General features: G+C 40.1%; 1 protein-coding gene across 1 annotated transcript in view; it reads right to left on the reverse strand.

The window, feature by feature from the left end:
* fndc7b (fibronectin type III domain containing 7b) overlaps positions 1 to 24,734 on the reverse strand; it is a 50,425-nt gene extending 25,691 nt beyond the window's left edge. The window contains exons 1-28 of the mRNA XM_079849568.1: positions 24,497 to 24,734; positions 24,156 to 24,416; positions 22,160 to 22,423; positions 21,797 to 22,057; positions 20,325 to 20,585; positions 18,340 to 18,600; positions 17,964 to 18,224; positions 17,219 to 17,485; positions 16,856 to 17,116; positions 15,058 to 15,315; positions 14,506 to 14,766; positions 12,933 to 13,193; positions 12,531 to 12,794; positions 10,995 to 11,252; positions 10,628 to 10,891; positions 10,274 to 10,534; positions 9,722 to 9,982; positions 9,250 to 9,513; positions 7,345 to 7,605; positions 5,110 to 5,370; positions 4,751 to 5,014; positions 4,384 to 4,644; positions 3,815 to 4,075; positions 3,149 to 3,412; positions 2,742 to 3,005; positions 1,835 to 2,095; positions 499 to 756; positions 132 to 392 (exon numbers count right to left, since the gene is read on the reverse strand). Coding sequence (XP_079705694.1) covers positions 132 to 392; positions 499 to 756; positions 1,835 to 2,095; positions 2,742 to 3,005; positions 3,149 to 3,412; positions 3,815 to 4,075; positions 4,384 to 4,644; positions 4,751 to 5,014; positions 5,110 to 5,370; positions 7,345 to 7,605; positions 9,250 to 9,513; positions 9,722 to 9,982; positions 10,274 to 10,534; positions 10,628 to 10,891; positions 10,995 to 11,252; positions 12,531 to 12,794; positions 12,933 to 13,193; positions 14,506 to 14,766; positions 15,058 to 15,315; positions 16,856 to 17,116; positions 17,219 to 17,485; positions 17,964 to 18,224; positions 18,340 to 18,600; positions 20,325 to 20,585; positions 21,797 to 22,057; positions 22,160 to 22,423; positions 24,156 to 24,416; positions 24,497 to 24,725 — 7,294 coding nt within the window. The 5' untranslated portion in view covers positions 24,726 to 24,734. The remainder of the gene's footprint in view (positions 1 to 131; positions 393 to 498; positions 757 to 1,834; positions 2,096 to 2,741; positions 3,006 to 3,148; positions 3,413 to 3,814; positions 4,076 to 4,383; positions 4,645 to 4,750; positions 5,015 to 5,109; positions 5,371 to 7,344; positions 7,606 to 9,249; positions 9,514 to 9,721; positions 9,983 to 10,273; positions 10,535 to 10,627; positions 10,892 to 10,994; positions 11,253 to 12,530; positions 12,795 to 12,932; positions 13,194 to 14,505; positions 14,767 to 15,057; positions 15,316 to 16,855; positions 17,117 to 17,218; positions 17,486 to 17,963; positions 18,225 to 18,339; positions 18,601 to 20,324; positions 20,586 to 21,796; positions 22,058 to 22,159; positions 22,424 to 24,155; positions 24,417 to 24,496) is intronic.
* Between the last annotated feature and the right edge of the window lie 3,039 nt (positions 24,735 to 27,773).

Genomic DNA, 27,773 nt, shown 5'->3' on the forward strand with positions numbered 1-27,773 from the left:
TGTAAAGGTTTCAAAGCTTCATGAAGCAGTGTTTTGAAATCGCCCATCACTAAGTTAAACTTGCCTCCAAACTTGCCTTAAATCCATTGGATTCATTACAGAATAAATGAAAGCAAGAAAAAATGCCTAACCTGATGTGAGAAGAACTGTCTCGCTGTCTGTGCTGTTGTAAGTTCCTCCAATGGCTCGCACATGGGTGTTATAAACAGTGCCACAGATCAACCCGGTCACACTGCAGCTGGAGCTTGTCGTGTAGCAGGACAGGCTTTGACCATTACGACCCTCCAGGAAAGCCACGTATGCCACCGCTCCCAAACTCTCTTCCCAAGACACAGTCCCTACATCACTTGAGCAATTCAGGTGGGTTTGCACGTTCTGGGGTGGGCAGGGTTCTGTTAAAGCACACACAGTCAGTTGTTGGACGCATAAAGCACTAAAATCATTGGGATAATAAATTAAATGCATTAAATTAAATTAAATGGGGTAAATTGAATGCACCTGTGTTTAGAGTAGCTGATGCAGATACAGCAGCTATTTGGCAGATGTTGTTCTGTGCTGTCACAGTGATGTCATATGTCTGACTGCAGGACACATTGTAGAGGACACAGGAGGTGTCACTGGTGGAGCAGGACAACACTGATCCCAGATCAGTGGCAGCCTGTGCGTTGTATCTGGTAGCACCTCTGCTCCTGTCCCAGGACAACTGGCCGATAGACAGGCCGTACTGCACTTCAACATGCTGAGGTACACAGGGACCTAAGTTCATAATGAAGAGAAAGAAATTCATTATCATGGTGCAAAATACAGTATTACAGTACTGCAAGGATGTTAGGTGTAGTTTCCATGGCATTTATAACCGACTGGTAAGGTTTCTGAGTGTTTTTAGCATGCTGTTGTGCGTTTGTTGGGATGTTGAGAGTGGTGGCTAGGATGCTGCTATGCAATTTTTGGGTGTCTTGAGTGGCTTTCAGAGCACTTCTATGCAGTTGCAATGCTGTTTTGGGTGATTGCCAGGGTGATTGCTAAGGCCGAGGTAGATGAGGGAGACACATTCCTGTTTAAACCGGGTGTTTCAATCTGTCTCTTTTGTCCACTTTCCACCACTTCTGTCCTGATTTCTTCAAGAAATCGAATCTTTCGAATCTAATGGACAAAATAAGCCTGCTCAATTTACATATGAACAGGGCCGGAGAAAATAGAAAAACATAGCTTTCGATTCTTCTCTGACAGCTGCAAGATCACGCTGAACGCTGTGAGTGTGTTAGAAATCAGGAATGGTGAGAGAACCAAACTTCTCATCTTCAAACCAAACTTAGGTCTTCATTCGACAAAGTTTAAATCCTGTCTGGTTAGTGCGCTTCCCATTATGTTTACTCATTAAGTCAGTAGGCGGAGAGTAGACAGTCTTTTGTGGCTGTTCAAACGCATTCAACCACATGAGCGTTTACACTAGGTAAGCAATCCGGTCAAATGCGTTTTTGACTACCTCTGGAAAGTGTCTAAGACGTTTTCAGCTTGTCCACTTTCGACCACGTTTACAACTGAATTTAGTGTCGTCCACTTGTAGTCTGATTGATGAAAACAGTGAGGTGTTCTGTGTAGGTTTTAACATACTGCTCTGAGTGGTTGAGAGGGCATTGTGGATGGTTTCTAGGGCATTACTGGGTATTTGTTTGGGTGATGTTGTGGGTAGTTGCGAATGTAATTCAGTGTTGTGGGTAGTTGTGGTTGTTGAGGTGCTCCAAGGTGTTTTAACGTGCTGCTGTGGGGTTGCTGGATTGTCCTGGGAGTTTGTTCAAGTATTCTAGGAGGTGTTCTGAGTAGTTTTGCTCACCTGTCTTCAGTTGTCCCATCATGGTTGCAAAACTTCTGCAGGTCTGTCCTTCTGCTGACACAGTGATGTTGTAGCTCTCTGCACAGGCCAGTCCTGTCAGCTCACAGTTGGTGTTGTTGCTTTCACAGGTGAGTACATGACCAGATTCACCCACTGCTGTGGTCATGTACTGCATTGCCCCAGTGCCTGGCTGCCATGACAATGTAGCCGTACCCGATTGACAGTCTATTAGTGCCCGAATGTCACGAGGCATACAAGGAGCTGAAATACAGACAAATGACATGCTACATCAAAAAACACTAAGAAACCAAAAAGAAGGGTCCAGATTAACTTTTTGAAAATTTCACAGCATCTATGGCGCATAGAATGCCACATTGTATTTTGCATCGTTTATGTGTGAGAGAGAAGATTTGATACATTTAATGGCACTTTCTCCATAGAAGTAAACGTTGTAATATATAATTGCCATACTCCAGTCATATTTAGCAATTCAAAGAAATGTTACAAGCCTACATAAGTTTTTAGTAAAAGCAAAAGTATTAACAACCTTTTGACATGTACCAGCACACGGCATTCAGAACTGAAGTACAAATTACATTCCAAAAGAATTTTAAACATATTTAAATGGCTGAAATTCACAGAAGTGTATTTTTTTCTTTTTAATGTGATATGATACAGAAATGTTTTATTGCAAAACGTGTTGGTCTGTTCCTTGACTGACTGTGTTGAATATCTTTAAATTGCAATTCAGTAAATTTTTCCTATTCAAATTTCAATTCAACATACTATGGGGAGTGTGACCCAGTGAGAATGAGGATTCTGGACTCAAATAACAGAATCTACAACAGAATCTTTTGGGGGAATTCGACTGTTGTGTCTGTGTAAATATGTTCTCATTGCTTTCTACCTGAATCTACGTCAATGACGGTGCTGGGCGAGCTGTCACAGTATCCGTCTGATGCTGTCACACTGACATGGTAGGTCTGTCCGCAGGCGAGTCTGTTAACTGTACAGGTGGTGTCGTTCATGCTCTGACAGTTGGTGAAATGGCCGTAACTGTCCTCAATCGTAGCCGTGTAAGATCCTGCGCCTGCGCTCTCCTGCCAGAACACGGACAGGCCATTCCCTTGGCAGGTCACATTAGCGGTCACATAATCCGGCACACAGGGCACTGAACATGAGAGAAGTGACTGTCAGTTAAATCGATTAGGAACAAGAAAAGTTTAGGTATGTTGTGAGTAACTACGGCAGATTTTTCGGCACCATCTGGTTCATCAGCAATTACAATGCATATTTCAATAAAATCGCACAAACCTGTCCTGATTGGAGCAGCTTGACTGGGTGTACTGGTGCAGATGCTGTCTTGTGCTATTACTGTGGCAGTGTATGGCACACCACACATCAGCATTGTAAGATCACATGACAGACCAAACCCTGAGCAGCTGTCGAAGTGAAGCCCGTCATCGCTGATGGCCCTAACCATGTAGAGCTCACCGACTTCATTGCTCATCCATGACATGGTGGCTACGTTATTACTGCAGCTTGTACTGGACACCAGGCTCTCCGGGACACAGGGAACTGTGGGTTGAAATACACCTTAATGACTAAAAAAAGAGCATCCAGAGGCTATATAGCATTTTTCACAAAGATGATACAAAATAGAGTTTCAAACTCTTCAAAAAAGAATCAAAATTTCTCGAGTAAGTGGAAGGAGGTGCCTAGCCTTTTATCACTTTTGACTTTCTATAATCTTATTTTTTTCTCATTAGTTTTGTAATCCTGTTAGTACATTTTGGGATATCAATTGAGTTTACTCTGATGTTTGATTTTCTACCAATAAAGATTCAATGAACATGCAAATTACAGTAATAGGTACGGTAAATAAAAATAAATTATACACATCAAATTTAGATTCATATTTTTGTATTCATTTTCTTAAAGCAGCATTGGTAACAGGGTTAAATGGTCAGTGTGTATTACCTGACCGTATGATGACCTCAATGCTCTGAGAGCTGTTGCATGTCCGTCCTTCAGCAGTGACCGTCAGGACGTACATCTGGCCGCAGGGAAGGGAAGTGACCTCACAGGAAGTGGAGTTTGCCGTGCAGCAGGTGGTATCTCCATCTGCACGCTCCAAAGTTGCAGTGTAGCTCAATGCGCCAACACTCTCATCCCACAACACACGCACCATTCCAGAGTCACACCCCACTGACGTGACCACATTCTGAGGTGGACAGGGGGCTGAAAGGGAAAAGGAGACAGGATTATAATTATTATCTTATTATTGTCACGGTGGGTAGCTGTAACTCAGAGGAAACACAACCACATACACATTGACGTTAAACATGGGAGTCTAAACAATCCAGGACAAAGAACTGACAGAAACTGAGGGCTTAAGTACAAGGGCAAACAATGGAGCTAACCCAATAATTAATGAGGGACAGGTGAATAAGATGAATCAAACAAAGACAAAACATAACATAACCCTGACAACTATGTTATGATGTTATATTTTTTACAGTGGAAAACTTCCCGTCTCACTCTCTCACCCGTTTCAGATTCCATAGTGTTGCTCAAGTGGCTGTCGCACTGACTGTTAGATGCAGTGATACTGAAGTTGTAGAATCTTCCACATTGAAGCTGTTCAACTGTACACTGGTTTTCAGTTGAGTTACACTGGTACACCTGTCCATCACTGTCAGTTGCCATGGCGATGTAGAGCTCCGTCCCTGCTGACTCTTCCCATGTCAGCCAAGCCGAATCAGACAGGCAGTCCATCTCGACGCCCAACATGAGGGGAGTGCAAGGAGCTTTATACACAAACACACATCCCAAAAGTGAAATTTGTGACAGACAAACAGATAAACAAATTAATATTAAATTATGGAAAAATATGATGCATTAAATGTGACTAACCTGCCATAAAATACTGGACTGGAGCATTTGCCCCAGTGCAGCCATCCCTTACTGGCACTACAGTCACATTATAATCTCTCCCACAGGTCAAAGTGATGTCACAGCTGGTCTTTGTAGTGTTACACATGTAGTAATTGTGGTCATTATTGGAATAAAAGGCCTTTGCAATGTAGAGGACACCATCCACACTAGAGTTCCAGGACACAGAGACAGTGTTTGATGTACAGTCCAAGACTGCAAAAAAATCATCTGGTGGGCAGGGGGCTGAGGAATCCAGAAAAGATATGTTAGAGACATCAAAATATTCAATTAAATACTAAACATTATTATACACTATATATCTTATCTTTCACAGGTACCTGAGGTGACATGCTGCACAGAGCTTTGAGAACTGTTGCAGGTTTGACTATAGGCAGTCACTGTCACGTTGTAAGTCAGGCCACAAAGAATGTGAGGTACTTGGCAGAAGGTTGCATTAGAGTCACACCCCAGCACTTGTCCATCACTGCTTCTCACTGTGGTGTGGTAGTGATGGGCTTGACCTGTCTGTTGCCAGGTGATGTTGAGAACAGTAGATGGACACTCAATGATAGGCAACACATTCTGAGGCACACAAGGGGCTGAAGGGGACACAGAAGTCAAAGGTCACTACAAGTGGACCACCCACCTAAAGGCCCAGACATATCAAACTGACATCAATGAACTTGCAGCGTTTAAAGCTGACTGCAGTGTCGCCTCACGTTAGTTGTGTCTGGGCCAAAAAGTTGGCAACACTACAGCCAACTAGGACGTACATTCTGCGCCCGTGCGAGATGAAATAACTCTCCATACCAGCAGGTGTCAGTAGTTGGTATTTGTCATTTGTATTTGTTTTCTTGCTTTAGTTAATTCCGTTTTTCTTCTCAGGCCCTGTTTACACCTGGTACTAAGATGCATTTTGGTAGATCGGATCACTACAGATGACTGTAAATACAGCTGTAAATGGGGTCTAAATAGTTTGAGCTTGTCCAATTTCGACAACTTCCAGAGGTTGTCGAAAATGCACTCGACCAGATTGCTTTCGTAGTGTAAACACTCATGTGGTCAAATGCGTTCGAATAGCCACAAAAGACCGTGTTCTCTCCACCTACTGACCTAATGCGTAAACATTATGGGAAGCGTGCTAGCCAAACAGGAGGCTTGGTTAGACTTTGGCTTGAAGATGAAAAACATAACAAGCACAATGTTTTCTCACCATTCCTGATTTCAAGCCGTGATCTTTTTCCACCTTAGAAACATTGCTAAGCTACGTAATATCCTATCAGTTTCTGATGCAGAAAAGCTAGTTCATGCATTTATGACCTCGAGACTAGATTACTGTAATGCTTTATTAGCCGGTTGTCCTGCATCCTCAATAAACAAGCTACAGTTAGTCCAAAATGCCGCCGCTAGAGTTCTTACTAGATCAAGAAAATATGATCATATAACACCAATTTTATCATCACTACATTGGTTACCTATAAAGTCCCGTATTAATTACAAGGTATTGCTACTGACTTATAAAGCCCTAAACGGCTTAGCTCCAGTCTATTTAACGGACCTTCTATCGCCCTATAATCCATCGCGCTCTTTAAGATCACTAAATTCGAGGCTTTTGGTCATACCTAGGATATCCAGATCATCCAAAGGAGGGAGAGCATTTTCACATTTAGCTCCTAAACTCTGGAATAGTCTTCCTGATACTGTTTGTTGCTCAGACTCGCTCTCCCAGTTTAAAACTAGATTAAAGACGCATCTTTTCGGCCAGGCATTCATATAATATTTTTAATCTTACAGTTCAAACTACAATCCGGCCTCTAGTTCATAAACGCCAGAGGAGAACTGGCCCCCGACTGAGCCTGGGTTCTCCCAAGGTTTTTTTTTTCTCCATTAGGTCACCTGATGGAGTTTTAGGTCACCATTAGGTCACTTGATGGAGATTTTCGGTTCCTTGCCACTGTTGCCTTTGGCTTGCTCAGTTGGGGATATTTTGGGGATATTTAATTTAATTTTATCAATCAATAAATTCCACTAGAAACAAACCTTGTTGTATTATTTTAATTTAATACTGTGAAGCTGCTTTGATACAATCTGTATTGTGAAAAGCGCTATACAAATATACTTGACTTGACTTGACTTGACTTGACTTGATCTTGCGGCTGTCAGAGCAGAAATGAAAGCTGCTGCTCTACATATGTTTTTCCGTCGTCTCCGAGCGCATTCATATGTAAATTGCTCAAGGTTATTTTATCCAGTAGATCAAAAGATCTGAAAAAGCCCATACATTTACCCGCCCATATACCCTCTCCTCAAAGAAATCCGGACAGAAGTCATAGAAAGTGGACAAATAAGACCAAGAATGGCCTAACTTTGTCTGATCGTGGGATTGGTGTATCACACGCCTTTAATATAGTCATTTAAGACCACTGACTGCAGTAGGTGATTTATACGTTGAGTTTTGCCTGTGTTAGGGTGTTTTGGGTGGCTACAAGTATGTCATTGTGCAATAGCTAAAGTGTTCTGAGAGATCTTTAGATGTATTATATATATTGCAAATGGATGTCAAAAAGTCTCACCTGTTTCAAGAATGTGAACTTCACTCCTGGATCCAATACAGCCACCATCCACTCCAGAAACATAAATTTGGTAAGTCTGTCCGCACTGCAGGCCGATAATATTGCAGGTCTGCTGGGTGGTGTCGCAGGTCACCCTATGACCTCCGCTGCCCTCGGCAACAGCCATGTAGGACACTGAGCCCTGAGAGGCTTCCCAAGAAACGGACACGGTGTTTGAGCCACAGGATGACTGGATGGATACATTAGTGGGTGGACATGGTGCTGGAGAAGCAAAAGAACATCAAAGTAACATGCTAATCGGTAATGTCAACATTTTATATGAAGTATAGAAAATCTCATGGAAAAATTCTACATCAACATGGAATTGGCAATCCAATTCACTTCTGTAATATGACATATATTTGAGTGAAACAGGTTCAACAAGAATTACTTGGTTACACTTTATTTTAAGGTGTCTTTATTACACTGTAATTATACATTTAAGTATTGAGTAATATTAAGTAAATACATGTACTTACCATAGGGTTAGGATTAGGGTTTGGTTTTGTTTAGTATTAATTATGCTTAATTTAAAGTTATTACTATAGTAACTATATGTAATATGTAACAATGACACTGTAAAATAAAGTGTTACCAGTAAGGAATAATTGACGACAGGCCGTTGAATTATTAGAAAAATAATGCACACCCGAGGTGGTAATGCGGTCACGACGCGAAGCGGAGTGGCCGTTCACCTCGGGTGTGCATTATTTTTCTAATAATTCAACGGCCTGAAGTCAATTATTCCGCTTATACTACAGTTACCACACCTCGAAACATTGTTCAGATTATATATTTCTAGACGTTTGTAAAGTTTTTGTCATTAAAATGCTCTTGTATGTAGGACTAATTTCTTACGCATCTAATCCACTGCCTCCGTTGCTAATTCCAAAACGTCATTTTAGAGTTAGTAACGGAGGGTTGAGCCACTGATAGCAGACTAATGCTGGGGACACACGACTAGCTGACACATTCTCTGACTGTTTTCATTGACTGCAGCAGATTTTAAACACCGACTTTGAACACAGACTGAACGCGCTGAACACGCGTTTGGACATGATCAGTCATAAGTATCAAATTACATTCATAACCGGCCTTAAAGTGTGTCCCCGGCTTTATGCAGTTATTAATGCAGATATTAGAGAGAGATGTTGCAATAATGAGACAGAAAAGCATGTGCGTCAATATTATTATTTATTTTTTAATTCAATTCCTTTTAATTAATTCGAATTCATTCTTTTTTTTTCTATTATTGACAGACTAGCCAAATAAATGAAACACAAACCCCTTTTAACAAGTAGGCCTATCAATAATTATTTATTTGTTATATTATCTGCAATAATAATCCGTGCTGCAGGATTATCCATTTATTTAGCCTATATTCAGTTTAATTTTCTATTGATTATAGATAGGACTATATACTTTATTTATTCACATTAAACTGCATGTTTCCATTGATTGTGAAGCTAGACACTGAAAATTCCAGATCAAGCGCATGCGGCTAAATGTTTTTTCTTGTTATGAATTGTATCCTATTTTCCGTTATTACCGTTAACTACGCGAAGTGATATGGAACTGTAATGCGGTCAAGACCTGCCTGGAACTACTTTAGCCGTGCGTTTCCCTGAAAATAATGCACACCTTAGAACGTTCGTCAACCAATCAGATTCAAGCATTCAACGGCCCTGTAGTATAAATTACTTTAACCAACAGCCCACATGGCCATGGTGATGTCATCATAGGAAAAGTTATTTGAGAGGCCGAGTAATTTAGCTGAAAGTATACGGTGATAAACCTTTTTCTTTAGAACAGCACACTGATGAACCATACACAAGCATATAAACTAGTGACTTATGAGGTTGTTACCTGAATTGAGAGCAATCCAGTTATATGATTGGCTGGGGCAGATGAGCCCTTCTCCGCTCACACTAACTTGGTAGCGGCTGCCACAGTACAGGTTGGTGATATTGCAGGCGGAGCCAGATGTACGGCAACTGACTTCGTGATCTACATCAAAGCCGTCGGCAGAAACGTTATACATCAGAGTGCCTCTACCGGGCGTCCATGAGATCAGAGCGGTGTCGGTGCTGCAGTCCAGAGTTGATTGCAGATTGGAGTGTGGACATGGGACTAGTAAAGAGGGATACAAACAGGTAGTAGTTTTGTTAAAGCTGCTGTGTGAAATTTCTCCACCATTATAATGTCAACAATGTAGCATACTACTTTGAAATGTTTATTGTGGAATAATGACTAGTTTTTAAATGTGCACTCAGTTCTTGCTTGTTTAACTGGCTGTTTAACAGTAGTTTATCCCACTCTAAGTGTCTGTGACCAGTACCTGTTGTGACAGTGGTGGGTGCACTGGTCATGCTAACACAGTTGCCATCCTCAGCTGTGACTGTTATGGTGTAGTTTTGTCCACAGTCCAAGTCTGAGAAAGAGCAGGTTGTATCTGTGTTGGTACATGTGCTGTTGTTCGCCCAGGCGCTCACGGCATGAACAGTGTAAAAGCTGGCACCCCGTGCTGAATCCCAGGTTACAGTGGTGATGGACGTCTCGCAGTCTGTTGTCGCCACAACGTAAGTGGGAACACAGGGAGCTAAGAGAGACAACAGTGTGTGTTAGGAAAGCCACATATCCACAAACATGGGCAGAAAAAAAAAAATAATTCATGAAGCATTATAGCAAAAGGTATGTGGCGTCCACTAAATAGAAATATTTGTTGAAGAGTTTGGACCCATAACAAACTCTTTCTGTATCATGTTTTTGGGGGAGAGTTCTCAAACTGCTTTATTATCAGTTCTTTATCAGCTGCATCAGTCTGATTCTTTATTAGCTATATCAGTCTCAGGCTAAGGTTAACCCTAACCTGTGTGCAGCTTTGTCTCACCTGTGTCAAGACTGAAGTTCTCGCTGGGTTCACTGGTGCAGTTTCCATGGAATCCAACCACACTGAGTGTGTACGACTCTCCACAGTGTAGCTGTGTGAATGTGCAAGATCTCTTTGTGCTGTTGCATACCGTCGCATCACCGGTAAAGTTGAGCGCAGTCACCATGTCAAACTGATCTGCCCCATTATTGTCCCATGTTACCGTAGCAATGTTAGTGCTGCACTGCATTAGAACAAATGGACTCTGTGGTTGGCAGGGGGCTGATGGGATACAAATGATAGAGGGCTACAGTAATTCAGCTTTTTTGGTTTGGAGTTGGTTTAGAAATGTTAGGATTAATCTAGTCAGTTTACCTGTCTCGATATGGTAGTCTGAACCCTCAATGATTCCACAGTTAATTTGGGATGTTGTCACAGCAATGCTATAGGTACGGCCACATCTCAGGTTCTGAATGGTACAGGAAGTTGAGCTTGTGTTACAGGAAACCCGAGTGCCATCCGTACCAATGGCCAGGGCTGTGTAGGAGTCAGGGTTGTTTGCACTGGGGTCCCAATGTACAGCTACAGTGTTAGCATTACAATCTAACTGCGCTGTCACATTACTTGGCAGGCACAGTGCTGTGAAGGTAAAACAAAGAGGAAAATGTTTTGTCAAGTTTACCCTAAAAAATCTGCTTTAAAAAAGCAGTTACATTGATTGTAGATTGATGTTTTAAATTACCTGAGTCAAACTGGATGCTGTTGTTAGTGGTGCTGTTGCAGAAGCCAACCACGGAAACCACAGTGGCCGTATATCTAAGTCCACACTCGAGCTTCACAGAACAGGAAGTGGTGTTGGATGTACAGGAAACCATGTGTCCATTGTTTCCCACTAAATTGGCAGTATAGGATTGCGCCCCTGCTCCAGTCTGCCAGCTGATGGTGCCCCTGTTTGTGCCACAGCTGGCAGCAGCTGCCAGGCTACTGGGTGGACAGGGAGCTGTGGATCAATGGATGAGACTCAGATCAATACACGTTTTCAGCAGCCTTGCTAATGTGACCGTATTTAATATTCCATTAATTTTCTTCATTAAAATTCAGAAATTTTTCAACATTCTTTTTTAATGAGAGTTGGCGGTTTTCTCTGACCGCAGCCATTGGTGGCATAATGTGGGCATGTCCAGATATTTAACTTTATGCAAAACATGCAACTGAGCAGTGAAACAATGTGAAAACTCCTGTTGTTCCAGGAAAGTGATTTCCTACATAAATGTGCTAGTTTCTTATCTCTCATATCACTCAATGGTTCCTAACCCTAAACAAAGTCCCTTTCAAGGAAAGTAGGACCACTTGGTGGTAGGGGTTGCACAGACTTTAATGCTCTGTCATGACGCTTTAAGCTTGACGTCGACTAGTCGTTGATCATGACCTATAAAGGGGTCCTTCAACAGGATAAGAAATCTTTGAAGTTCATTTTTATGCTCCATTTCCAACAGTTAAAATGTCAAACAAATGCATACTCCGAGAGCGCTCCACAAGACATATTTTATTATACCATCTGGATGCTCAGAATTGATCGGGTGAATACACGTTTTAAACAGCTTATTGTACACGCAAGTAAATCGTCGTTCAATACTAATGCGATCCTGCATTGTAACGCACACACACACACATCATGCTAAGATCACGCACACACAAACATTAAGCAGTGCAGATTTTTCAACACTGTTCTGTGATTGATCAATTAAATAGCTTAGAAACTGAGAAGTCCTAACCTATATTTCTTAGTAACTAAAACACACAGCTTCACTATTAGTAGAGAGAAACGCTACCCGGTATAATAGATTCACACACAATTGCTCTCTCACTAATGCATACATATAAATGTAATCTTTACTGTGTTACTTTATCTGTATCTGATTTAGAATGAGCAGAAATCTGTAAGAAATATAACGACCCAAAGATGTATATAACGATAAAATAAGCTGTTATGTTGGAGCCACAGCTATGCCATAGCTGTGCACAAGGCAACCCACGTTCGAGTCTTTTTTCTTTTCTTTTTTTTTCTTTTTCTTTTATTTGGTTTGTTGCCATGTAAAAAGCAGGATAATGTACAATCAGATAGTCATTAGCACAACATAAACCCATTCAAGACCCTGATCATCCTGTCTGGGATTATTTTGCCATAATATCTGGCTTACCATACGTTACATATTTACATATTTGATAATATACAGTAAGTAGACCAATGCTATGTTGTAATGTTCGACATTTGTACCTGTGTAGACCTGTGTTGGGCTTCCGTACGGACTGGTGCAGGTGCTGTCCTGAGCAGCCACTTGAGCAATGAAGCTCATTCCACAGTGCAACCCTGTCAGAGCGTGGGATGTTTGCACTGTGCTGGTGGTGGAGTTCAGCTCATTCACCTGACGGATGAACAGGAAGTAAGTGGCTCCAGGCGCTGTGCTGGGGTCCCATGTAATGCTGATGTCATTAGTAGCGCAGTTGGTATGACCGGCCAGATTGGAAGGTGGGCAGATAGCTAAGAAAGAGGAATTGGGTCAAAATCAAACACTAGTTAGACTTTTAATTGCTAAGACCTGTTCATTTGTGTGTAATGCCTATGTTTGAAAACAAGGACAAGACAAATTCTCTAAAATTGTGTGTCCAGTCTCCTGACCTGATCTCAGGTTGACAGGTGTGCTGGGTTGACTCTGGCAGCCCCGTTCCACTGTAGACACAGTAACAGTGTAGTTCTCACCGCAGTGAAGTTCACTGAAAGTGCAGCTGGTGCCATTGGAGGAGCAAGTGTGGCTGTGGCCATTCAAACCCTTTGCCGTGGCAATGTACATTTCAGCATTCCTGGCGGCAGTCCAGTTGACAAGTCCCACATTACCACTGCATTGTAGAGAAACTTCAACGCGACTGGGAGGACAAGAACCTGAAGGGGTTTTTTAGGGAAGAAAATGGTTTTCTTAGTCCCCAATGTAACAAATTCATGGTTGCTGAACTAAGACCCTTAGTGCGTCCTTTATAACAGGAACCTTTCACAGATAGGGTGCACAACTGTTAAAAAGCCATCAGATGATTAGTAAATGATTAGTAAGCACTGATCCGAAAATGTTGTTCATCCACAAGGTAGTAGATTCAGCCTAAATCAAGCTGTCACTCAGTGGCGGCTTGCACTAAATAGAGAAAATGGAGTAATATAATTTACTGTTTTTTTTACAGTGTTGTTAGTCCAAATCATGTTACTTCCTGGATATCACAAATATATCTAATGTTCCATCTTTGTGATAGTTTAAAAAATCATATGGTAACTTGGTTGTGTGCTTGGTAATTAAAATAGATTAATAATTATAAAAAAAGATTCTACAATTAATTTACAGAATTATGATGTTGGACGCAGGTGAGACATGGACTGTACATTTTTGATGTGTTTAAAACTACCTACTTTTTAAGTTTGTTACATAATAGTTTATCTAATAGAGTGCATTAGTGCCCGCCCCCTTTTTCAGTGGCACTGGTTCCGGAGGTATTTTTCTTTTCATACATTTTTCCCATAGGGATTTAAAATAGTTTTTGTTAAACAGTTATAAGCCATTAACCAAGCCAATCAGCTATGAGGTGAATTACAAAACTACAAACTTTGATTTGAAGCAAAAAATTCAATTTTAATCGGACAAAAAGACAAAGGTACAAGACGGTTTTAGTGAGGGAAAGAACTAAAATCCCATAAAGCATTGCAAACAGCATAATCGAATTAAAAAAAATTATGAAATTTAAAACTACTCATTTAGAAATGTTTATTATATGTGTTTTAAGTTTATTGCAAGATAATATATATATATATATATATATATATATATATATATATATATATATATATATATATATATATATATATATATATATACAAACATTTCAGTATTTTGAGAGTGTAAAGAGATCGTCTCGATTACGTCATTCGCAGTGTTTCATGGGAGTGGGCGGAGCTAAAGAGATATTTTGACCCGTGTTGCTTTCTTCGACTCTCTGATTGGTGTAATTTTCTGTACAGCATCATGGGTGATGTAGTTTTATCACCACAAATTCTGCTGTTAAACACGATTATTTTAAAAATAAGCTGAAATAATGCGGGCTAACGGCTTCAGCAGAAGCAAATACCATGGATTAACAGCCTCGTAGCTCACAGTTGGGCGTACCTTAAAAGGTAATGGGTTTCAGTTTTGTACCAAATTGCTAATACACACCTGCACTGAAAGTGAAGGGAGTGGAAGGGAACCCAGCACACGTTTCAGAGAACGGTGTGATTACAATGTCATAGGTCTGAGAACAGTGCATGTTGGGTAGTTGACAGCTGGTGCCAGTGACGATACTGCGCCTGACATCACCATCGCGGCCAACAGCAGTGACGTTATAGGCCACGGCTCCAGGACTGCCCGCCCAGGACACAAAGGCGGTGTTGTTCGAACACTGTAGCGTTACAGTCACATTCTCTGGGGCACAAGGGGCTGAGAGATAGAGAAGTGGCATTATTGTCTTCTATCAAGTATTTTTTCAAAACATCATGTATAGAGTATTTACTAAAATTAAATATGCAATAAGTGAACATTCAAAGAAATGTACAGCAGCAAAAAAAGGCTTATTTAATTTTAAGGATCATAAAGAGGGTGAAAGATGGTTATGAAAAATAAATAAATTACTGTTTTTGGTGCAAGTAACCTTGAAAAGCAAGTAAAACAAGGTAAAGAAGATTTTGCAAATGTTTCCTGCATGAGTGGTGTGTTTAAATGTGTGATCACCTGTCTGCAGTTGTGTGTGAGCTGCGCTGCTGCTGTTGCAGCGTCCAGACACTGAATCCACAGAGACATTATAAAGACTCCCGCATCTCAGCGAGTTGATGGAGCAGTTGGTTTGGGCCGTGCTGCAGGAGTCTGAGTGAGCGCTGGTCTCCACATGCACATAGAAGCTCTCTCGGCCCAGGCTCTCGGTCCAGCTCAGCAGAGCCGTGCTGGTGCCGCAGCTGTAGTTGGCGCTCACTTCAGCAGGGCTGCAGGGCGCTGGCAAACAGTGACAGAACAGCAGTTTAACTCACTCAACATGTTTATGTTGAGACTATAAAAGAATATTAAAGACTAAATTGGCCTGGCTGATTTATAAGTCTGTCAATAATGCCGACTAAAGAAGCTTGTTTCTGCCACAGAATAAAACAATTAAAAGATAGTTGCGACTTTTTATGTCACAATTCTGACTTTTTTACTCGCAATTACGAGGTATAAATTTGCGAGATTTTTTGCAAGATATAAACTTTGTCCCTCGCAATTGCGCGTTTATATCTCACAATTCTGACGTTTTTTCTCACAATTGCGTGTTTACATCTCGCAATTCTGACTTCTTTTCTCAGAATTGTGAGACATAATCTCGCAATTGCGAGTTATAGTTCAATTCTGAGGAGAAAAAAAGACTGACTTTTTTCAGAAGTTTATATCTCAAAATTCAGACTTTATAATGGCGCTTTATAAAATTGCGAGTCATAAATTCAGAATTACGAGATATAAACTTTAGATTTTATAGACATATCTATATATATCTTTTTAGATATAGACTTTATATCACGCACTTCTGAATTTATAACTCACAATTGTTTATATTGAGCAAAAACTGTAGTAGACAGTTGACTTTCAATTTAATTGTCAATTAATTTTTCTTTAAATAAAATATGTAAATATTGTACATGGGTATCAACCATTCAGCCACCGTAATATTTTAATTACTGTGGTAACACTTTATTTTACAGTGTTGCACGTTGCATGTACCTACTGTAGTTATACCAGTAAATTACTCAGTACTTAATTGTGTAATTACACTGTAATAAGGGCACCTTAAAATAAAGTGTAACAAAATGATTTTATATATTTGACGTATTGTCAGCTATATGTTTTACTCAAATTAAATGAAATGTCTCAGATATATTAATAAGCAATAAATAATCTGTAGGTATAGATCTATAGATTTACACAGAAAAAATATGACTATATAGCTCTGATTTTCTATTAAGCTCTGCAAAAAAATGTTTCGTCCTTTGAACCATTTTTAATCTCTACGAGAAAAGCGGCCCTGAAAAACCTGGGTTAATTGAACTGTAACATGCAAAAGTGAAGTTCATAGGACCATGAAATTACTGATCCAGTGAAAAATGTTCAGCATTTAGTTTGTGTTAGTCCAAATAAATTGAAAGTGCCCTTGCTTTAATGGGAGCAATTTATGAATGTGGATACATTGTAATTGTCATGTAATTTATTTGCATTAAAGCTCTTTTTCTAGACAAAAAAAAAAATTTCTAAATTAGTTTAAATTTGAAGAATTAAAATAGACTGTATGCACTAAAAATAAGACATCAGTTCCATCAGCAATATCAGTAAACATTTTGATGCGCTAATCCATTTTTTTTTTCTGCAAAAAATGCTGCAGAATTTAAAGGTGCTATATCTACTTCAGCTGTTTGGGTAACTTCTGCCAGAATGAACCACCATGCAGTACATGCAGTTTTGAAAAATCAGACTCATGTGGTGCTGAATGATGAATATGTGGTGTATTTACCTGTGATAATGCTGAAGGGAGCACTAGGTGTGCTCTCACACCGAGGGCCCTGGGCCGTACCGTACACACTGTACGTCTGACCACACAGTAAGGCAGCCAGGGAACAGTTGTTTCCAGAAGAGCTGCAGGTGGCAGTGTGTCCCAGGACAGAGGTGGCATTGACACGGACCCTCACAGCATCCGGGTCCTCCGCCCAAGACACCAGCGCCAAATTACTTCTGCAATTCAGTGAAGGAGACCTCATTGTCGGAGCACACGGCGCTGAGACAATACACGGGAAGAGAAACGAAGGGAAATTAAGTCAAGATTAGGCTAAATTAAATTTAGTTAACCGCTCTAAACTGGACTCTAAACTCTCCATACCCGTCTCCAGTGTAGTGCTGGCCCGTGCCGAGCTGTTGCAGGCTCCATTATCAGCAAATACTGTGACATTGAAAACCTCCCCGCACTGGAGCTGCGCGAGCTCACAGGAAGTGGCCGAGGAACGACAGGAAGTGGAAGGAATGCTCTGATTCTGTGTTTGTGCCAGAACGGTGTAACTGGTGGCACCAGCGCCAGCATGCCACGACACATTCACCATACGCGAGTCACAGTTGAGCACTGCAGTCACGCTCTCAGGGTCGCAGGGAGCTGGAAAAGGTCAAAGGTTAGTCCAAAGCTTTATTTCTGCCTACCTAGACATTGTATGCTGTATATGCATAATGATGTTGCCTTCTAAGCATCTTTTGGTCAAATTCGAAGGCGGTGTTGCCTGTATGCTTGCCAGAGAAGACAACACCAGAATGAGAAAAATATCTAAACCGCCAGAAAGTATCTGTAAAAATAGATCAATTTAATTAATTACTAACTATTGCATCGTTAGCTTTAGCAACATGCTGATGGCTAACAGTCAACTTTTAGTTTCAAATCTGCATTTTAATATTTTAATGTATTTTAATGCTAGTTATTAAAGTCACACCAAGGTGAATATTCGGTGCAAAATTTGATGCAATAAACAAATATATTCGAATGAACGGCTTTTACATGGCACTGCAAAGAAAACTGGCCAACCAGTAACATTTGTGCTTTTGGTCAAATGTCCAGAGCCGCTCTGGGTTGTAATTCCTACCTGTTGTCACAGAGACGTTGGGACTGACTGAGCTGTTGCATTGGGTGTCTTGAGAGATGACATTTAGGGTGTAGGTCTGCGCACAGGTCAGGCCCCTGAAGGAGCAGGAGAGGTCAGAGGTCGTGCAGGATTCTCTGTAATAGCCTGGGCCGGTCAGGACACTGATGTAGGACACAGCTCCCGCTGCTGGATCCCATGATGCCCTCACCGTGTTACTCGCACACTCCACGCTGGCGCGGACCGATGTGGGAATGCACGGCACTGCCAGAACAGAGACAGGGAGGATTTCTTATGTGTCATTTTTGTCTTATTTTTTGAGGGGTGAAAGATGACTTGGAAGGTTTTGCTCTTCTGTCATGTTGTGATCTGATCTCACCTGTTTGGACGGGACGGGTTACGCTCTCTGGCCCTTGACACTCTCCATTGGTTGCTGTGATGACCGCGGTGTAGTTCTGACCGCACTGCAGGCCAGTGACGATACAACTGGAGGCCGTTGTGGTACAGCTGAGCACAGCGCCACCTGTAGTCCTGGTGAGGACGGTGTAGTTTAAAGCTCGGAGACCAAGAGCCCAGCTTACGTTCAGGCTGTTAGAGGCGCAGTCCAGGAATCTGGACACATTCTGAGGGGCACACGGTGCTGGAAAACAACGCATGAGGAGAGAGAGAGAGAGAGAGAGAGAGAGAGAGAGAGAGAGAGAGAGAGAGAGAGAGAGAGAGAGAGAGAGAGAGAGAGAGAGAGAGAGAGAGAGAGAGAGAGAGAGAGAGAGAGAGAGAGAGAGAGAGAGAGAGAGAGAGAGAGAGAGAGAGAGAGAGAGAGAGAGAGAGAGAGAGAGAGAGAGATTTATGTAATGCTCTGGTTTCAAAACAGTGCTGTTGATTGCCACAGGAAATGTACAATGGAAATCTGTGAGACAACTTAATTAAACTTTTATTTAACTGGAACTCAGATTATTTAGTCTTAGCTCATCAAGTAACTACTTTTCCACTTCTTACAATTTGCCCTTGTGAAAAAGAAGTAGCATTAAAAAGCATATTTATTGCAAAAATAATATATTTTAAAAGAATATACTTATGTGTGAACTGAACGTAATGTTTTTGGACACTTAATTGTATGTTATTTACAATTAAATTATATTTATTAATGTTTACATTTATTAAATGCAATTAGTTGAACTGAAGAGTGTTTTTGACCCTCTGAATTACATATTTAAATGTAATATAATATAAAATATAGGTACTGTTGCATGTACTGACTAAAACTAAAATGTACTTTGAAGTAATTTCTATTGAAACTTGTATGTCATGTATTTAAACATATTTTTGTAATTACACATTTGTATCGATGTTGCAATTTAGTACATTTGAAGTTTAAATGTAATGTTGAACAACACACTACAGTTAAAATTAATATGCTTTGTACATATACAAATATACAAATACATATACAAATCAAAATTATTGTACTTTAAAGCATGACACAAGATTATTAAAATACAATTATTTAAAATGTACAATTAAGTACACCTTTTAATTAGTCATTATGACAAGCTATAAAAGTGAACTTATGTGTTATGAAACAGTCATGAAAGTATACTCTCTTTAAGTACATTTAAAGGCGCACCTTTTGGCCCTCTAGCGGTTAAAAACAAGACTACATGCATTTGCGGAAGAACATTGTTTTGGTTGTGCTTCGGCTCTGCGTGACTGTGCAGATTAATATGGTTATTCTGATGCTCATAAAACATTCACTACTAGGCTTAAGACATATAACAGTTTAGATGGAAAGAATCTCAAGCTGACTAGCTGAAGACGTTACTGTAGCTTTAACCATTAATAGTACGGTACTTTCTTGAAAATAAATTCCAGCACAGCGCTACAACAACCCTAATGAACTGAGCCTTCACTATAGACAATGCTTTACAAGGAACTTATATGGCTCATATATGGCAATTTACCTGTTCAATAAAATACTTTTCTCATCGATTGAGTAATAAAAACGCCATCATCTCTGCGTCGCTTTTACAACATGTCAAACTTCGAAAAGCCAAGCCGATGTTGGTTCTGGTTTTATTATGCGCTCTGCTGCCGGTCGCAGACTCTCCTCTGTTCGGTGTTTGTTTTAAACAGGTGGTTCTCTGGAGGTTTGAGATTTAGCTGCTCCATGTCAACCTTTCTCACTCTTTGTGACAACTAACCTACGCCTCTCCCACACCAGACACTCGCCAAAGTAGCCGGAATGACTTTTCTCTATTTACAGATATGATGAGACGTGCATGTAAGAGGCCACTTCTTTTTCACAAGGGTAACTCAGATAAGAGAAACAAGTGAAAGATAAAGACAATCAGAGTTTGTTTGTTTTACCTGTCTCATGTCTGTACTCCACGCTGTTTGGACTTTCACATAGACCGTCAGAAGCAGTTACAACAAACACATACTCCTGTCCACAGTGCAGGCCGTTTAACTGGCACGCTGGAGCTCTGCCATCACACGTCACATGATGGCCATCTCTGCCTAACGCCCTGCCTCTGTAGGACACAGCGTTAAGACTGGTGGTCCAGGACAGAGTGGCGGAGTTGGTGCTACAATTCACCGTGCTCTGGACGTCAGTTGGTGGGCAAGGAACTATTGAACAGGAGAAAGAGAGGAAAGAGAAAATTAATACATTTGAGTATTGAGCACCCTATATTACAAAGCCACTGATTTTTGATATTTTGTACATATACTTTTTGTACAAATACATAGACATTTTGACATTTGTATTAAATCATCAGTTAGAATTTAAAACTAAAAGTCATTTTAAAAAATGCTAAAAAATATTATCATATTCATATGTGAAAGACTACACTTTGTCTATGTCTATGTGAAAGACATACAAATGTATGAGTGAATTCTGAGTAAACATTATGTAGGAATTTGTATATGAATAATTTCATATATTTTATGGGCAGCTGACATAAGAAGTTGGCATGTCCTGTGGTGTGACATTAAAAATTATACAAGTATTTATGTATAATGATATTATTAAATGATATTAATTTGTTTCTATATTGGCATTGATGGTTTTATGAACAACCATCAGTGGAATCTTTCCATTGCACAAAAGTTTCTTCATGGAGGAAAATGGTTCTTCAGATTAGTAAACTGTTTTTCACATAAAAAAATAAAAAAATAAAATAAGAGCTGCTCAGTGAAAGGTTTCTTCGGGGAACAAAAAATGGTTCTTCTATGGCATCACTGTGAAAACCCCCTTTTGAAACCCATATTTTAGTATATACTAACTATAGTATTTATTAATATTTTGAATTAGCTTTTATTTTTAGCTTTTAAGATATTGGAATTTTAGTACTTCAACTTAAAGTTATTATATATATATATGGATGGATGGATGGATGGATGGATGGATATTGTGTATTTAAATTAACAAGAAATATTTTTATTAGTTTTAGTTTCAATCTACAATAACAACACTGGTTCATTAGCCTGGGAAAACCCAGATGAACTTCCAGCAAATTTAGATTTGCTCTGCAAGTCAGTCTGGCCAAGAGCCCATTCAAGCCCATTTCCAATCTTTCCAAATCTTGGCACCAATCACAAACGTTGAGGCGGGCTTTACACGATGACGATCACTCTGATTGGTTTTAGGTCTATCCAATTGCGCCTATAGAGGCATTTGAGCAACGTCCGTTGGTGACGCCCCTTTGGAAATGGGATGTGAATAAAGCTTCCCCAGACCCAATCTCAGTTACGACTGAGAAGGGTCTGGTGTCAACCAGGCTACTGGTTCATAAGAATCCTTCAAAAGAACGATGTGTTGTAAACCAGACTCCCCTCACCTGTGTGCAGGGTCACACTCTGACTCTCCAGGCTGGAGCAGTTGCTGTCTACAGCCATCAAGCTGATGGAGTACACACTGCTACAGTGCAGGTCAAGCATGCTGCATGTCGTGGTGTTGGAGGAACAACTGGTCCGGTGCCCACTTTCACCCACAGCCACAGCAACATAGGACTGAGCACCACGGCTTGCAAGCCATGATACGTCCACTGAGCTGTTGCCACAGGTCCGTTGAGCCGTCACATTAGTAGGAACACATGGCACTAGCAGGGCAGGGTAGAAAGCATTAGAATAACACTCAAATGGCAGCACTGAATCAAATGATGATATGAAACTAATGTTTTGAGAGTGTACCAGCGCCTCACCTTCTCTAATCACTAAAGGTTCACTGAGCATGCTCAGACAGGAGCCGTTGTACGACCTGACCTGCACAGAGTATGCATCACCGCACTGAAGATTGCTCACGTTACAGGCAGGCATGGTGGAGTTACAGTAAACCAGTCCTCCAGTGCTCGTGGAGACCACAGTGGCGATATAACCTTCAGCATCTTCTGTCCTGTCCCAGCTCATTGAGAGAACCCCTGAGAGGCACTGTACCTCACCCCGAACATGTGTTGGACCACACGGCACTGTGGAGAGATCATTTTATCTTTATTATCTGGTATGGAAGGAGTTTGAAAGTTCTTCAGATATCTGGCCAGAGAAGGTATTTGGTTAAGAAAAGTTTATTTAATGTTATATAGCAAGAGAAAAAATACAAGTTTTGAGGGTGCTTGTCCATGCACAGTTTCCAACCACAATGCTGGGGGTCGAGGGTTTCCACTGTCCTGCAGAGTTTAGCTCCAAAACTGATCAAACTTGTCTGCCTTTATCTTTCTAGATATTCTGAAGACTTTGAATAGTTTGTTCCAGTATGTTTGATTAGGGTTGGAGCTGAACTCACTGCTGACCAGTCTTGCTACCTTAGTGACTTTTTCGCCAGATTATTGACTTTTCAGACCCCTTTAGCGACAAATGACAAATCTAGTGACTTATTGGACTGCTGGTTAACATAGTCAGTCACTATTTCATATTCATTCCATTGTCTGACAGAAAATAGAGTCATCCGACACTCACGCATGTACATGGAGACATAAACTAACGTTTAACACCTTGGGGTCTGTTTTTTTATGTTTAAAAAAATTTTTTTTAAATGTATTTGAAAGTTTATTCTGCTTACCAAGGCTGCAATTATTAGATCAAAATGACAGTGAAACAACAATATTGTGAAATATTATTGTCATTTTAAAGAACTGTTTTTATTGTCACCATTATGTTCACTTTAGCTTTAGTTTCATTTTCTTGTTCTTGTTTCTCTTCAATTATCTGTTTACTTTGTTGTAGTTTCCCGCCACTAATCAGTTTTCGTGGACATTCATTTAACAAGCACACCAGTCTGTATTTAGTTCATTATCACTGTGTATTTAAGTTCCTCTTTGCATTCAGTTTTTTGTCCGGTATTGTTTGTCCCCGCACACTGTTTCGTTTGTGTTTCATCACTTGGACTATAAACTACATTTATATTGGAATTACTTTGTCTCATTTATTCATCCATTAGAGTGAATGTGACAAATATATTTTAAGTATATTTTATAAGGTCCTTCAGAAAGCATGCTGATTTGATGCTCAAAAAACATTTCTGATTGTTATCAATGTTGAAGAGTTGTGCTACTTTATATTTTATATTTTTGGTTACACTTTATTTTTAAGTGTCATTGTTACAGTGTAATTATATATTTAAGTACTGAGTGATATTTATTAACTACATGTACCTACTATAGTGTTAGGGTAGGATTAGGGTTTGGTTGAGGGTTAGTTGCATGTAATTATGCATAATTTACTGTTATTACTATGGTAAGTACATGTAACATGTAACAAGGACACTGTAAAATACTGTTACCTTTTTTTTCAAGATTCTTTGATGAATAGACTGTTCAAAAGAATAGCATTGGAATTACTTCTGATTGTACAACCTTATGTGCAGTATAATAAGGTAAGTCGTTTTTATGCTGCCATCGTGCAGTATAATATACTTTTGTTTACATTTATTTAAAGCTTATTCACGTCAAAAACAATTGATGAATTAAATGAATTAAAAAAAATAACGAATCAAGTTAAAAATAATGATGCGCATGGATAAATCATTAATAATTAACACTGCAACATTCTGCAAGATGTTTTACATTTTGAACTAGTTGAGAAAGAACACCGACTAGAAACCAACAGCAGAGACTGGTGACCTCCGATGATTTTATTCATAATTAGTGTGAATGCACCTTGAACAATCTATAACAAAAGCGAAGAGCACTAAACCTCCCTTACCAGATTTCATTTGTATGGCTTGGGAAGGCATACTGGGACAGATTCCATCATGGTGAATGACACTAACGGCGTAAGCTTGGCCGCACTTCAGGTTGGGGATGCGGCAGCTGCTGGCAGTGGTGCTGCAGCTGAGAAGACCACCGACCTGGTCCTCCATGGTGGCAGTGAAGGATATCATATCCCGAGATCCGAGCCAGCTCACAAACGCCTGATTCTCTTGACAGTCCAGCAGAGCTTGTACATCCCCAGGGGGGCAGGGAGCTGAAAGAGGGGGCAGGGAGTTGGTTATGAGATGTCAGACGTCACGATAATTACACTCTTGTATATCTGCATGTGTGTACCTGTTTCTACACTGATGGTGGGGCTTAAGGAGCTGTTGCATTTGAAGTTGGATGCGATCACAAAGGCGCTGTACATGGTTCCACAGCTAAGCCCAGTTATCTGGCAATTTGGATCCATTGATTTACAAGTGTGAACAGTCCCGAACTGATCCACCACCGTGGCAATGTATATGAAAGCACCTAAGGAGGCCTGCCATCTCAAACTGATGGAATTTGAGCTGCAGTCCATCACTGCGGTCACATTTTGAGGTACGCAGGGGGCTGGATAAAAAAAATCAAATAAAAAACATAAACAACAGCATAAGATTATTTAAAACATGTGGAAATTGTCACATAAACTGTAAACAGCAAAAGATGAACCTGAGAGCTGCCAGCACATTTTTAGCCAATCAGAACACTCAGCCAATTAGAAAAGTTCTCTGCATAGCAAATTTTCCACATTCTGGTTTGCTTGCATTTCTTTGGAGGACAGGATTGTGGGAGAAGGTATGTGGTTGAAATTATGGAGGGCAGTCTAATTCAGTGGCTAAGTTTGGTGCAAGTTGACAAAATGTAATTTAAAGCTTCCAAGACCCACTTGTCATATTGATTCTACTATTTAAAACCAGGGACCTTCTTGATGTGAGGCCGCAGTGTTATCCACTGAGCCACTGTATCACCTATTTCACTAATTGCTCTGATAGACTAATTGTGTGCATGTGCTCATATTGTTTGTCCACCAGGGGGCGTTGTCACTTACGTGTATGGCCTACTTCTCCCAGAGACAGAACACTGGAGCACTCATCGTCAGCAGTGGTGATTATCATGGTGAGACTCTCCCCACAGTTAATGCCAGGGATTGTGCAGCTGTGTGTCACTGAGCTACACATATAGTGGCTCTGGTTATCATTGTTACCAAAAGCCTCCACTGTGTAACTCGTTGCTCCCTCTGCACCTTCCCAGCTGCTGGTCAGAAGGCCTGTCTGACAGTTGCTTGATGACTGCATGTTCCTTGTTGGACAGGGTGCTGAGGAGTGAGATTAAAGTTAAATAAGTATTGTAATGTGAGTTTAGTCGAGCCTAAAGTCAAAATTAAGCCTTACTTAAGCCTACAGTCAAGATAAACATATATACATATATATATATATATATATATATATATATATATATATATATATATATATATATATATAAAAATATTTATTGTTACCGGTTCGTATCTGTATGGATGAACTGGTTGCGGTGGTACACTGCTCTCCAACCAACGATGATAGACCAGAGACTGTGAAGGTGTAAAGGAGTCCACATGTGGTGTCGGTAAAGAAGCAGGATGTGTCTCTGGTCATACATTCCATTATCTTGTTGTTGGAGTCAACGGCCCTCGCAAGGTAGTAAGCTGAGTAATTATTTGGAGCCCAGGAAAAGACAATGACATTGCTGCTGCACTCCCGGTACAGCATCAGATTGGATGGGGAGCAGGGAACTGTAGGTGTGCATGGAAAGAGAAGGATAAAAGTTTAGTTAGATAAGCATGAAAGGAAGAACAAATAAAATTGCCAATACAAAGCAAATATAAGTCCTTGGCGTCCTCAATCTTTAAATCTTGTTATTTGAATTTCTATAATGGGTTTCAGTGTATTGTTACTCCAATTCTTGCTGCTCTGAAAAGAGTGATGCATGTAACGTAGACCACAAGACTCAAAAAAGAAGATGTTCTCTAGGGAGAACACAACTCTGAGATCACGCAACACCTGGGATAGCTCTTGTCTGATTTTGAAAAAGAGTTCAAAATAACTCTTTTATTTTGAGAGTTAACTAAAAGTCTACTTATACTGCCATTCCTCAAGTTTCAAAACGGGGAACAATGCACAGGCCCAGTGGAATTTTGTCACGTTGAAGGTCAGTTTCTCAGATGTAGAGAATTGAAACTGCACTGAAACCAGAGTACAATTTAGAAGTATTCATTGTATTCTCAGCATTGCCACCAGTGGCACTATAACATTTTCTCCATAATTATGATGCAGCAACAGTTTGATGAAAATTTGTTGGAACTTAACTAAAAAAAAAGTGAACTATAAAAATTGAAACGTATAGTTAAACATTTGTATTGCTAGCTACTTGAAAAATTTAACATCCAGATTAATTGCACAGACATTTGAAGATACCTCTATCGTCCCCTTGAGCACTAGAGTTTGTTGCTTGCATTTGTCTGTCCAATTTTTTTTTTGAATATATCCAGGGAACCATCCATAATATCATTATTTGAGAATTAATACCATTGAAGGGATAGTTCATCCAAAAGTGAAAATTCGGTCATCAATTACTCACTGATATGTCGTTCCAAACCCATAAGACTTTCGTTCATCTCCAGTACACAAATGAAGATCTTTTTGATTAAATCTGACAGATTTCTATCCCTCCACAGACAGCTACACAACTGACACTGTGACGCTTCAAAAAGTTCATAAAAAGATCATAAAACTAATCCAAATTAATTGAGCGGTTTAGTCAAAATTTTCTGAAGAAACGTGATCACTTTATAATGTGAACAGATTTAATTTAGGCTGTTATTCAATTCATTAAATTATTCAATTTTATTTTATTTAGATTTTACAAGAACCATTCATTTATTCTCATGTTACGCAGGACGTTTGAGCTTCAACAACAACCAATGAGGTTCATTCTCGTGTTACGCAGCACGTTTGAGCTTCAGCAAGAACCAATGAGGTTCATTCTCGTGTTACGCATCACGTTTGAGCTTCAGCAAGAACCAATGAGGTTCATTCTCGTGTTACGCAGCACGTTTGAGCTTCAGCAAGAACCAATGAGGTTCATTCTCGTGTTACGCAGCACGTTTGAGCTTCAGCAAGAACCAATGAGGTTCATTCTCGTGTTACGCAGCACGTTTGAGCTTCTGCAAGAGCCAATGAGGTTCATTCTCGTGTTACGCATCACGTTTGAGCTTCTGCAAGAACCAATGAGGTTCATTCTCGTGTTACGCAGCACGTTTGAGCTTCAGCAAGAGCCAATGAGGTTCATTCTCGTGTTACGCATCACGTTTGAGCTTCAGCAAGAGTTTTTTTCTTGAGCGTCAAGCAGGTTGAGCTTTTGCTCATGTTTAATGATCAGTGTTTAAATGTGAATTAAGCCTAAATTAAATCTGTTCATCATATAAAAGTGATCAAGTCTCTTCAGAAAATTTAGACTAATCCGCTCAATTCATATGGATTAGTTTTACAATCTCTTTATGAACTTTTTGCGTAGCTGTCAGTGGAGGGACAGAAAGCTCTCAGATTTC

This window comes from Squalius cephalus (genome assembly GCF_949319135.1).
Source record: "Squalius cephalus genome assembly, chromosome: 18".
NCBI lineage: Eukaryota > Metazoa > Chordata > Actinopteri > Cypriniformes > Leuciscidae > Squalius > Squalius cephalus.